This window comes from Xiphophorus hellerii, chromosome 6 (assembly GCF_003331165.1).
Source record: "Xiphophorus hellerii strain 12219 chromosome 6, Xiphophorus_hellerii-4.1, whole genome shotgun sequence".
Lineage (NCBI taxonomy): Eukaryota > Metazoa > Chordata > Actinopteri > Cyprinodontiformes > Poeciliidae > Xiphophorus > Xiphophorus hellerii.
Window position 1 is genome coordinate 28,901,879 of NC_045677.1, and position 13,772 is coordinate 28,915,650.

The window sequence follows — 13,772 nt, forward strand, 5'->3', positions numbered from 1 at the left end:
TGTGATTATCCACAGATCTCTCTAAACGAGGCGACACAACAGCAGAAAATAACAAGCCCAGATAGTCAAAGAGCCAAAGTTTTGTGCTTATTTCCAACAACAAGACTAAACTTCATAGATAAAAGAGATCACAATAAACCGGAATGGAGAAGATCTGAAAGGATCTGCTGGCAGCAAGCAGCAAAACTCTCATCCAGCTCTCAGATGGAGGATCAGTTTCTGTTCACATTGCAGGGAAAAGATCCCAGATTAGCCACCAAACTGTTGAGAAACGCAAAACATCACAAAGAGCACAAAGCTCCCAGCGCTGCCCCAGTTCCTGGACGAAGTCCACCTCTTCGCTCAAAGCAACCAGATGAAGTCCGACCCAGATCCGTGTCTGGGTCTTTGTTCAGGATCGCATGTTTTTGTAGTTTCTGTGTTCTGAAAATTCATGCAGGTTTTTCCCAGCAGTGTGATAGAAAATGAAAAACAGAGATTTTTAAAAATCAGATTGTGTTATGAGGAGCTGAGAGAATAAATGAAACCACGAGAAGTGAGACGCAGGCGGAGCTGAGGAACGAGATTCGCTCAGAAAGACTTTAAAACCAAAACTCACTGGTCCATTTATCAGAAAACCAACCCATCACAACTCAGACCAGTTCAGAACGAGACAAAAATAAGTTTCAACAGTAAATCTGAACAGTTCAGCACCAAAAGTGATTAAAAGCATTTTTTATTTTCAAATATTTTCAGTGTAATTTTGACATTTTATGGGCTGTAGGAACTCATGACTGTCCCTGAGCTGATAAAGGGAAACCATTCTCCTCATTTCTGCCTTTAATTAATGAACCTGAACCGTCACCCATCATTCAGTCAGGACTAATGGACTCACTAATAAGTTCTCAAAAATCCTCAGCTTAATGTTAAAGTCAGAACGAGTGGCCGTTCAATATCAACTTCTTCCCAGAGTCATTTATCCGAGTCATGGATTAATATACGAAGCTATTTAGAGATTGGCTGGGTGGGATATTTTAGGAAATGTTAATTATTTTCTCTCTTCAGCTGGTGGCCTAATTAAAGTCTTTACTGTAGGCACAGCTCTGTAATTCACAGCGTCTCTGCAGGAGCTCAGTGACCTACCTCACCATGGCCTCCAACGTGTCCTTCCTGTCAGACAGAGAGGACAGAAAGTCAGGAAATAAACCAAACCTGGAAGATTACTCAAACTGTGGCATTTATCTGGAAAACCTCAAAGTCAAACAAATAAATAACTAGTAAATCATCCGACAGGTGCAAACGCAGCGTAAATGATGCAAACTCAGCTTTCAGCTGCGTGTTTGGACCCGTCAGGCACCGACACGATCAATTAAAACAAGATCAATAATCTCCATCTGAATGATTTATTGTTTTCCTCTTTCTACCAAACACTGGATGATAAAATCTTCACTCTGGTGTTTTGGTCTCAACTGAATCTGTTTTTGAAGGATCTTTTTTTTACAGAGACTTCATAATTCATTTTATTTATTTTGAATATTTAAAATGTCTTCCAGTTTCAGTGTTAAATGTTCTTCAGAATTTAAGGTTTATTGATCTTAGAGAATCTGTTCTTTCATTATTATGCCATTATTACCATAATATCTCTGGAAAATGGTTCTTATCGTTTATCACAGTAACTTCTGGGATAATCTAAATTTGTTGAAAGGCCTTTTAGCTCCACAGGAAACTTTTTCTGCACTAAGTTGTAAACAGATGAGGAACTACTGACCTAAATGACTTTAAAATATAAGAATGAATCTGACAGTTTGGAAGGAAAACATGATTAAAGCTGCATTATGTAACTTTTATACAGAATATATTTTTACATATTTGTTGAAACTGTCGTCAGGTAGTAACAGTTTGCTATGAGACAATCTGAGAAAAGATCGATCTCCTCCCTGAGCTACTTTTGCCTCTGAAGAAATGCAGCAAAAGCAGCCAATCAGAGTGAGGAGGAGGGGCTTAGCGCTGTTAATCACCCTCATGTACTCGCTGAGCTAATGGAGGAGAAACAACTTAATGTTACAGAAAAACCGTTTATCTGCTGTCATCTTTGGCTACGCTAACTAGCCTTAGCTTTCACGACAGACTCTGTTAGCTGCAGCGGTGATTGACAGCACTAAGCCCCGCCTCCTGGCTCTTATTGGTTGTTTCTGATTAACGCTGGAGCTCAATTTTTTCACACATTATGTGACTCATAAACTGTTATGACATTGTGACATATGTTTATAAAAAACATATTTTTTAAAAGTTACAACCTGCAGCTTCAAAGGCTCTGTGGGGAACAGATGGAGCCTCGTACCTGAAGCAGGGAAGAGAGATGATGGTTTCATAAAATCTCCACGTGGCAATAAGATCTTCCCTGATTGGATTGGTGGAGTAATACCGCCAGGCCGACTGGATTCAACACAGAACAGCTTCAGGATTCTGATGAAACACACGGAACCAGACAGAACACGTTCGGCGTCTCATCTGACCTGGATGAGTCCGGCTGCCGGGTGGCGGCGCTTCTCAAAGTGCTTCTGTCTGTGCTGCTCCTGGACCTTCAGAGCCAAACCAGAACCCAGAATCCCCTGCAGCCAGAACCAGAGCAACAGTTCAGGCTGCTGCTTCATAAAAACATTAATAAAAATAATAAAACGGCTGATCTCATGTGTCAGATTTATTTTTTGCTACACTTTTGTTCCTTTTATTTATTTGTTGATGTAGTTCGCTGTAAAACCCACAAGAAAAAGTTCTTTAATATTCACTTTTTGTGAACATAACCTTCGTTATCTGCAGCCATGCATGGCAGCAGCTAATGATCATAACTCACAGCAGGCAAAGCGAAGAAGGAAACTCCGATCAGAGCGAACGTGCCGGCTAACAGTCTCCCAGCCCAGGTCTTCGGGGTTTTGTCTCCGTAACCGATGGTGGTCAGCGTGATCTGCAGGAGAGAAATAAAAACAGAAACCTGAACTCCACCACCTGAAAAGGTCTCAGGTCTGGCAGAGCAGATCCACAGCCGCCAGGAAAATTTCTGGTTGGAAGGACGACGGATTTAATGAGGAGAAAATCAAAGCTTTATAAACCCGAGGCGTTCGTTACAGCAGAACTTCACAGATTATTTCTACTGTGGAGAGAAACTCTGTTCATTACATATCACATCAATACTTTATTTCACCAATATCATAAACAAAGCTGTTCTCATTCACATGTTCATAGGGGGAATCCAGATTTCTTAAATGAAATGAAACCAACATCTGCGTAGTTATTTCAGCAGCGGCGAACGTACCAGCCCCCACCACAGCGCGTCGGCGTACGTGTCGAAGTCCTGCTGCTGGGTCTGCGCCGTCGGGTCCTCCTGGTCAGACACGTTGACCGAGCCGTCGTCTTTCTCCACCAGGTAGACCAGGAAGGACGCCAGGATCAGAGACAGGAAGCCGATGTACCAGGCCGTGATCAGCTCCTGCAGACGCACCAACACAGAACCGTCACTAGATCTGTAACGGTTCCATCAGGCCAGTCTGCTCAGACACATCAAGATGGACACGTTCTCCTTCCTACTGACTGTTTTAACCAGAGAGAAGTGATTAAATCCTCTCTATGCCACAGGTTATGTCAGTAGGATCCATACATGGTGCACAGAGGCAGAGATTAGCATGTAGATCAATAACTCAATAACAGGGATTAACTCTGAAAACATGATGTTCATCACTTTTGGACTTTTTATTCACCGTGTTAGTGGATAAGATGGATCGAACCAAATCAACAATAGTCAAAAGATTGTAAATTTAGTCTTTCCCTAGAAGCTACTTTATCGTTTTTCTGTGTTTTCTCTCATTGCTTTCCCTCTGGAGTCTCTTCAGTCGTACCTTACTGTGAGCGTAGATGGCAGAGCCCAGGAGTTTCCAGGTGCCGCCTCTCCGGTCCATGCGCAGCATGCGCAGGATCTGCAGGAAGCGCAGGCTGCGCAGCGACGTGGCCAACACGTTGCCCTGGTTACGCACCGCCACCACCGGCACCGAGGCAATCAGCACGAAGATGTCTGGAGCAGAAGGACCAGAGTTTCTGAGAGCAGGCTTTTCTCTGACAAGCTAATGAGTTTGACCCCAACACGTCTTTGTTGGAGAAAAAGAGACAATTTTTCAAGAGATGTTAATCACAGCCAGGACCGACTAAAAAACTGATTTAGTTTGATTAATTCTTCTATTCACAGCTCCTCTTGAGAAAAGAGCCGCTGACGTCTGCAGAGGTTCTAATTCAAGTCTCAAATAAATCCTAAACACAGAAGTGTTAAAATGATAAAGGTTAAATGATGATGGATTGATATAAAGAGGTGCCAACTCTCAGACAGGAAAGCTGCTCTCTGAACGTCGTTATGATGAAGGTGGAGGAGAGAAACATCAGATCTCACTGCCTCATTTACCTGGAAGGTGATCCAGATGACACTCTGGTGGAAATACCTCACCTGTTTGCTTTTATATTGTTTTTTAATTTTCTTAAACTTTCTGGTGAATTTCAGAGCCAATAAAGTAGTTTAAAATATTAGTCCTTAAAATGTTCTTCAGGTGACAGAAGACCGGCTTTATAATCGTCTTTATGTGTTTCTGAAGGTTCAGCTCTGAGGTCGACGCTTCCCATCCTGATTTTTGAGAGTTTAATGTTACTATAAAACAAAAAGGCGTGAAGAAGCCATGATTCCTGCATTGGGGTATTTTTTATTTTAATTTCCCGAATAAACTGAAAGAAAAAATATCAAATTTAATTTAAACACTTTTTTTTCTGCACAATTTGATCTTTAATAATCGATCGAACCCAGAGGAAGTTCTGGTCGTTATGTCTCCTGGTTTCTGCTCAGAGCTGCCAGCTCGGTGAGGACGGACGAATCAGGCGTCTTCGGCTCTTCAGTGGGAGTTTGAAAGGCTGAAGCAGCTTTAAATCTGGACAAACTGAGGATGTTTGCTGCCTCCAGCAGCTTTCAGGCGTCCTGACAGCCACAGAAAGTGAAGGACGGCCTCTTCCAGGGGAGGATTTCTGGCCAATTACTGGAAATTTATTCTGAAAAGCTGCTGGTTTGTTCAGGGCAGCTGACAAAGCTCCTGTCAGCCTGACTCTCTGCCTGCACGGCTCCTTTCTGAATGCTTTCGGCCATTTCGCTGAAATAATCATCACTGTGTTTCTTTGAGCTTTATAAATGACTTCCTGAGCCTTTTAATTTTATCTGTAAACATTAACATATTTATGATTCCTCCTGCTTACCCAGAATGCACAGCGGTTTGCGGGCGAACTTCAGTCTCCCCCTCCATCCTTTGTAGCGACAGCAGCAACCGGCCGCCCAGACCCTCAGTGCAAACTCTGCTCCGAATATGAAGATGGCAAACGTTTCCTGCAGAGGAAACAGGCTCACTCACTGTGTGTGTGTGTGTGTGTGTGTGTGTGTGTGTGTGTGTTTCCTGTGGAGAGACGGAGTCGTTCTCACCAGTATGACCAGCCAGTGTGCAGAATCCTTCTCATGTTCCCTGAATGTGGTCAGTATGGCCAGAATCAAACATCCCAGAACGATCAGAAACCTGCAGAGAAAAGAAACAAACAGCAGATCAGAAAAAGCTGATGAGACAAAACGGTTAGAAAAATTACAAATTATCTGGAAAATAAATCAGCAGAAAACCAGCAAGAATTCAGCCAAACAGCGAGTTTGTTGCTTCTGCCACTAGAGGGCACCGTTTCCTCTTAGGATAAGACTACAACTAGTTTCGGTTTGTAGACTAAACATAATAAAACGGAACCATCAGGAGCAGATTCTGCTCGTTGCTGCCCCCTGGTGTCAGCTGTAAAAACACCAGTAAATAAAACCGACCTGTTCTTCAAACGGAGATAAAATCCGAGCAGGACGATCCGTTTACAGTACCAAACATCCATCAGTGAGACGATGACGACCAGCATGACCCGCGCTGCAGGTTTCCCAGTTTAACCAGCAAAGACCAGCCTGAGCTCAATTTATTTAATGGTTTAATGACAGGCACACGCAGCAGAAACAACTACATGAATAAAAACATGCAGTGAAAAACAAGCAAAGCCTTCCTGGGGATTAATGATGGAACCAAAAACTGTTTGATTATTCGGGTGAAATCACAAAATTAAAGTCAAATAACAGAATATTTTACCAAATTAATAAAAAAATACTAATTTATCCCAAAGGGAAGTTAAATATGGGCAGATGGTGATGCTGTGGGAAGGAGGAATCTCCTGTAGCAGTCAGTCTCACATCAAATCTTAAAATGCCTCTGACTGAAGATGTGCTACAGATCTGTTGCTGTATGAAATGCTAAAAGGTTAATATATATATCACAGTATCATGTCCTGGATGACATCACCAGCTTCACAGCATCCAAAACCAGAGGGAACAATTTCCCAAACAGTCAGTGAACGATAACAGGAACTTTCCCACTGATCCAGATCCAAAATATTAAAATGATTAACTAAATCATCCCAGGTTATATTTACAGGTCAAGCTGTTAGCTGAACCAACCCAAACTGTGTGAGTGCGAAACGCTGAGCTCCTCTGTGGTGCTTCATTACCTTCCTGTTGGACAGATAAACGCAGCGCAGGATCCCATCTGAGCTGTGATTGGCCATCAGGGTCGTCCTGCAGAGAAACAGCCACCAGGACGCAAAGGAGAACTTTTCCCTCAGCCAGGCGAAGGCGAGGAGAGGCCTGCTGCAGACGGAGAGCGTTTGGACCGAACCCGCAGCCTTGACAGAGATAACGAAGTTTTTTATCTGAGCGGAGACGGAGGACGGACGCTCAGAGGGAAACACTTCCTGTCCGTCTCCGAGACAAAAGACGAGGAACGAATGTTTTTTATCCCAGCAAGACAAAAAACTCCAAGAGTCTCAGTTCCTCATGTCAGCTCAACAAACCTCAGCAAGATTTCTGAATCTGTCGGTCACCAAAACCTAAATAATGCAAAGAGACACTTAAGACTTCCAATCTGAATATTTCTCATATTTCTGATTAAGTTTTTTGTACTTTAGCCTTTCAGTCCAGTGAAGTGTAAACACTGAAGAGACCTGGCTGTAAATGTGCAGCAACTTTAGAGGCTGAAGTAAATTCAAACAATAAGAACCCATAACTGATGATGATGATGATGATTATCTGCCCAATTATGAGTTTAATAGCTTTATGTCTAGAAAATAAAGAAAATGATGATTAAATTTACTTTTAAGGGTCTGAAAAACAAATGATAAATTAAGTTGCACTAAGATAAAGTACAATCAAACTGGTTAAGATAAGAAAAGTTCAAACCAGCTGAATGAAGATGAACAAATAAATAAAATAAGCTGAGCTGATGTACAGTAATGCAAAAACCAGGTTAAAACAAAATAAGTTAACATATAATAAACATAAACTAAACAAAACAGATCATATAAAAAAAGCTAAACTTAAACTCAGCTGTTGCGCTAAAATGAGCTAAACTAAGATGGATAAGAATAATGAATCAATGGGGAAGAAATCATGTAAAATTTTACAACATCTAATTTAAATTTTGTCTATTTATGATCACAGATCTGGTTCATCCCTCGATTGATCAACAAAATCGTCAAAGTGCTCAGGAACTGGACTGAAAACAAGAATCACCCAACAGCTTGATGTGCTTTAAGCGATCGGCCCATCCTCTATAGCTCACTTTACGTTTGTTAGCGCCATGAAGGCCCAGTTCTGATGGGGCTCCCCGGCCCAGATGGGTCCCTGGAGGATTCCTAACAAACAATTTATGGCAGAGATTCAATAAGCGCAGACTCTGCATTTCTGACGGATAAATCCCTCAGATGTATGCAAATAGTGGTGAGAAAGGAGAGCAGCGGTAACAACGGCAGACAGAAGTTAAAGAGTGTGACCTTTAAAAACTGAGGAGGTTTTTATAGCAACTCTGACAGGCTGGGAAAAAACTGAGGAGGGAAAAAAAACAACCAAACTTTTGCTTCATCAGCAACTCTGGCTGCCAAACTGACAAAATTAAAAACCCCAACAAGCCCAGAGGCGTCACATAATTCTACATTTACTGCTTTAACAGCCTGGAGTGCAAAGATTTACCATGTTGTGGATATTTTGCCAAAACATTTAGAAATGATTATCTTTTAATTGCGTTTCCTGGATTCAACCTGGACTTTTCCAGAGAAAACGCCCCCTAGTGGTCAGTTTGCCTCCCTGTGGGTTTAATGGCTGATGAATTATTGCTCTGTTCATCGCTGGTCAGAGGTTGGAGGTCAGCGCCGACAGCAGCTTAGATTTGCAGCTCTTTGAAGCGATGCCAGCAGAAACCGCCGTTCCTCCGACGGCTCAGCGGAGGAGGAAGATTCACACTCTGGTCTGAGATCTGCTGACCCTGCAGGACCGTTTGGACGGGGCGAGCCGTGAGTCAGGAAATAACGCAGCACAGCAGCTGTTGGCTTCACTGACGGGTCATAATGAGAAAAATGCTGCCGAGTCACAAACCAGAAGAATCTCAGACACTTAAAGATAACCATGAAAGATCGCATCCAGTGTAAAATCAGCAATGTTTCTGATTTGTCAGATGATTTACATCAAATCTTCATTTCAGGCTGAAACAGATTTCCTCTTCATGTTACATTCACTGAGGTAGAAATAAACTGATGCAGTAACATCACACTGCCTGTCACTGTGTGGAATGTGAGACAGATCATCTTTTCTAGAAAAAACTAGAAATTTCTCAGTTTGAAAAATCAAGAATTTGCTAGAAAAAACTTTTTGCAATAAACTTCAGAAATTTTTGAGAGAAAAAGAAATATGGGAAATGTCTGAGTTTCAAAAGTGGAAGATTTTCCACCTTCGTTTCCACTGGAGCTTTTTATTGCACATTTGCAACTTTTCAAAAAATGTCCATGTTTTTTTCTACAAAATTTTTGTGATTGTCAAAATTTCTGGTTTCTTCCAAGTAAATTCCTCCCTCTTTAAACTCAGAAATTTCCAAGTTTTTCTAATTTGTCTTTTTTTCTACTAAATTTCTGAGACTAATCTATAAATTTTAATGGTTTTCTAGCACATTTGTGACTTTTCAAACTCAGAAATGTTCTTGATTTTTCTAGAAATTTTGTGAAATTCTTTTGGTGTAAAATTACTTTTTTTCTATCTAACTGTCAAACTATCCCATCTTTAGGTTCGTTATTTTAAAAAAATATTCAGATGTTTTCTGTCTAAACATCTGGACTTTCTTCTGATGTAGAGAAAAAAGTTTCTCAAACATTAAAAGGTCATTTTTAAATCTCTGCCACCAACACTGAACAGTTTATTTTCACAAACCAGAGCTTTTAGAAGAGCCTCTGCAGATCCATCAGCCGTTTAAAATAACCAACACTTCCCTTTGTTTCCTCTGCAGGAGACGCCAACCCACAGACCGAGCCCAACTGGTTTTACATGTGGAGTTGTCTCAAAGTGATTTAAGACGGGCTGGACTGTCACTGACGTTTTTGAATCATTACTTTAGAGAAATGGATGCGTATTTAACCAGCAGACTCCAGAAACAGAGTTTCACCTCTGGTACTGAGGACGTTCAGCCTGATCAGTCACTCCTAAAGGGCGTCCGTCGCTCATCAATCATCGGCGTTCCTCCAACTCGCAGCTCATCCATCAATCAGCCGAGTTCGTCTGCCCAACTCTGAAGTTATTAACAGAACCGAAGACGTTATGATGAAAAATCACTGGGTAAAAGTCTCACATGAGGGGAAGGATCTGAGTCTGGCTCGCTTTTTGACGAGCTTCTGTCTGTGTTTCCAGAAGGGACGAAATCAGACGGGTTGACCCGGTTTCTAAGCAGCAACTTATTGTTGCCTGCAGGGAGACAAAGAGCAACTCCCCGACCAGCTGCCAGAGAGTGAGAGTGGAAAATTAGAATAAATGTGAAGCTACCTCAAGCATTAATGACACAAGAAGGAGGTCAGGAAGGAAAATCAGAGCCAAAAATCTGTTTTTCACATCACAAGAAAATCCATTTGAAAGCTTGAAGAGAGCGCTAAAGGTAGGATGGGCGCCTGTTAGCTTAACTATTAGCAAAAACATCACAGTTACGGATAATTATAATGCGTGATGCTCCTCAGTAAGGCTACGAGTTTCACATGAATTATTGAACACCTTAAACAAACTGCAATAAAATGAATCTATCAGAGGTTGCCATCATCTAGCGTTCGGGTTTCCCAGGCCAGCAGGGAGACGTAGTTCCTCCGGCGTATTCAGGTTTTCCTCTGGGTCTCCTCCTCACCAGGGAGACGTTGAGGAGGCATCCTAACTGGATGCCTGAGCCGACCCAAACAGCTCCTCTTTATGTGGAGAAGCAACGTCTCTACTTGGAGTCTCTCCTGCATGATCGCTCTTCTGACCCCACAATGACTCTGAATCATTGGGCCGAAGTATCAAAACTGGTTCACGTTGACGAAGGTTTTGTCATTTTGTCGTCCGGCCCTTCTTGCCACAACTCCACCTGGCTCCACTTCCCCCCCTCTGCATGCAAGACTGTTGAGTGATTGGTCAGAATCTCGCTCCACTTCCTCAACTTCCAGAAGTGAGTTTTTCACCCAGAAAGCATGATGGATCGTTTTGAGAAGCATTTGTTCAAAGCTGTGAGGAAGTAGGCACAGTCGGACCAAAACACTGAAATCCTCCTGATCGGTTCTGGCCCAATGCAGCGGGCAACGTCCCACCAACGTCTTCCGCTTGTTTTGGCTTCTGATAACATGGAACATAATATGAGATGTTGCAGTTCATCAAACATCATTTCCTCCTCATCCAGACTCGTAATAGTTGCTCTTCTGGGCCCTGATCGCCGTGTTTCACAGGAACTCGGCTCTGAGTCTCGTGGCTCTAGAAGGTCAGTATGACAGCAAACATCCAGTAACCACATGATCCCGCGTTGACTGTTCGACTTCAGGTCCACCATGCCGGGCCCAAAACTTGTGATGACACATGAGGGGAGGACAGTAGATCAAGATACTTCAGCTCCTCCACAAATATTTAATTCAGATAAAACTCAAGGTCCCTGGTTGGCATGTGGACCCCAGAGCATCCAGTCACATCTGAAAGGCCTTCACTCCTGTTCTGCTGTACTGTTCTCAATATTGGTTGTTGTTCTGACTTCATTTTTGTCTGTTCATGACATGCTCCAGGTTTTTGCTTCTATATGAGGCTAACATCTGAAACTGGGCCGTTAAAGACAAACGATTTGGTTGTGGAGTTGCTTGTTACAGATGCACATGTTGAGTTTGGCCATCAATATTTTTTAACAAATTTATGGCGACATTTTAAGTTTGTATTAAACATTAAAATGATTTAAAATAAGCATTTATGAGAAATGACAACTGGCTACCCTCCAAGTTCTCCTTAAGTACCTGCAAGTGTAACTGTATACACCCTGTAACAAGCCACTACATAACGCAGCAGAATCCTTGTTAGTACTCTGTAAGTACAAAGTTGCATGTATTGGTACCTTGAGTTGTCAGAACCAAGTGCCTTTGCTACAGAAGCTCAGGAACAATGCACCAAACCCAGCACTTTATCTTTGGCAACTCAAAATCATTTAAAATATATTTAGAGTGTTTAGTTACCTGAAAACAAAAGGTGTGAGTGTTAATCAGGTCAATAAACTGTGTAGTCATCTGCTTCAGACTCTTCAGCTCATGTAGTTTTGCAGGTTTTTGGCTGTTTTTGTGCCATAATCACACATTTAGATGAGACTCTACGTACAGTTTGTACCTTCAACAGTTCCCAGCTGCGTAATTCAGCGCCAAGCTCTCGTCCGGACCGAGTTTCCGATGGGCTGGCCTGCCAAAGGCTGGGATTTGTCACCTGAGTGCCCTCGAGGCCGAGGCAGCCATTACTGGCTTGGCAGGAGGAGGTGTCAGCAATCAGTGTCAGGCGTCCAGCAGAGCTGTTCATTAGCACAAAGACTGCTCTCGCCTCACTGACTCTGACGTCTGTCGCCTTGTCCCTCCGTCTGGGCCGATGGAAACGGGTTTACTTTGTCACATTCAGCAGCTCATTTAGTCTGCAGCAGCGGCAGTCAGGCGCTCTCCGAAAAACTAAAAGGTCAACTTGGAGAAGTGGGACTCCTGGACGCAGCGATGTGCTTCAATTCATGCGTCTTCATGCGTCTTTTATAATTAGCAATTGAGAAATAATTTCCACCCAAAGCTTCTCCGTTATAGGATAACTGGCGGAGCATATCAGGCACCTCGGGCTCACTTATGGGATATTTGGAGAATAATTATGTGGTACCAATGGGGTGGGTTTACTTATGGCAGTGGTGCCCAAAGTGGGTCCTGGAGCGCCGGCATCCATCCTGCATGTTTAAGTTTCAGTCACATCATTTTTCAACACATCGGTGATTCAGCTGTTCTGTAAGACTTGAGTAAAAATGAACAGGAGGTTGTAAAATCACAGAAAGGGGAACTTCAGGTGCCTCAGATAGTAAAGTTTGGGGAAGTATGTGTGTGATCTAAGAGGAAACATTGTTTAAACAATATTTACTTATCCTTCTTAATGAACGTTTTATTCTTTCCAGAGTAATGTAGAGAAGGGAATCATTTTCATACAGTCAACTTAACTCAAAAATACCTCATTGATCCCAAACAGAAATTAAATTTTGTTGTAACTCATTATCAAACTTTCTACCAAGAGTTCATGGTGTAACTATTGAGTATCATTGGGTTTTTATGCTATATCTTTGGGGCTTCACTTGGTAATTATGGGTCCCAATAAGGTCCCTATGGGGCCCTTACAGGATGTCCACTGAATAGTTCAGCTTTGGGTTTTTAAAGGGTGCTAACAGAGTATCTATAGGTAAAGGGTTAAATACAAGGTCTGGTTGTAATTATACTGCAGGATTTATGACTAAAACACTGTTAACCTTTTCCTATTCACGAAGACTAAAAGGTCAGGTTGACTGTTGTCTGAATTTACCTGCAGAGACACATCCAGACAGTTTGTCTCATAAACTGGACACTATCCCAAACCCAGAGCTGAACCTATCGGGTCTGCATGGTTAGGAACAGAAACAACCAGAGGATCCAGGATCCTCCCAGTGCAGCGGATGATTTATCTGCTTTCCACTCAGTATTGATCGTTTTGGTCCTCCGTCATAAATCAATCTTGTCTTATTGTTGCAGTAAACAAACTGGTTTTACTGTTTAAACCAACAGCAGTAATCAAACAGATGAAGGATCTAAAAGGTGATTATATTCAATATTGTTGCTGATTAAAACTTTACAGGCTTTTATCATTATTATTGTTTAACAGCGCCACCTGCTGTCTATTGGTCTAGATGTGAAAGCCACTCTAATTTGAACAAATAAATATTTAAAAAAGACAAAAAGCTGATAAATAAAAATCGTATTCTAAATTATTTTGTGTGTGTTTCGGTTTGATAAAACTGAAAATCTCTCAGGTGAAGGAAGTCGTTCTGGTTCTCTGAAATCTCTCAGGTGTTCCCGGTCAAACGTCATGTCAGCGTTTCTCAGCTTCCTGTTTCCTCTCTGAGCTGAACGAGCTGCAGCATCACTCCATCCTCTCTGCTCCTGCACACGAGATGCTTTCTGCGTCTCCATGGCAACAGCTGCTCACTGGAGCATCCCTCCCGTTCCCCATCACCATGGCGACACCTGCTCGTCTTCCTCCCTGCTGCCAGGGAACACCGGCTTTACCTCCGCTGTCAGTGTCTCCATGGCGACGAGCGCGTGGCAGACGAGTCGCACAGCGAGCGGCA

At 42.4% G+C, this 13,772-nt stretch overlaps 1 protein-coding gene across 3 annotated transcripts in view; it reads right to left on the minus strand.

Annotated features, from left to right (window-relative positions):
- kcnq3 (potassium voltage-gated channel, KQT-like subfamily, member 3) overlaps positions 1–13,772 on the minus strand; it is a 59,078-nt gene that overhangs the window by 11,443 nt on the left and 33,863 nt on the right. For all 3 annotated transcript variants that reach the window (XR_004339489.1, XM_032564441.1, XM_032564442.1), the window contains exons 3-10: positions 5,480–5,570; positions 5,260–5,386; positions 3,873–4,045; positions 3,293–3,466; positions 2,834–2,944; positions 2,496–2,591; positions 2,321–2,415; positions 1,123–1,149 (exon numbers count right to left, since the gene is read on the minus strand). Coding sequence is in view for 2 of the 3 variants with exons in the window: in XM_032564441.1 (XP_032420332.1) it covers positions 1,123–1,149; positions 2,321–2,415; positions 2,496–2,591; positions 2,834–2,944; positions 3,293–3,466; positions 3,873–4,045; positions 5,260–5,386; positions 5,480–5,570 (894 nt within the window). In the remaining variant the exon portion in view is untranslated. The remainder of the gene's footprint in view (positions 1–1,122; positions 1,150–2,320; positions 2,416–2,495; positions 2,592–2,833; positions 2,945–3,292; positions 3,467–3,872; positions 4,046–5,259; positions 5,387–5,479; positions 5,571–13,772) is intronic.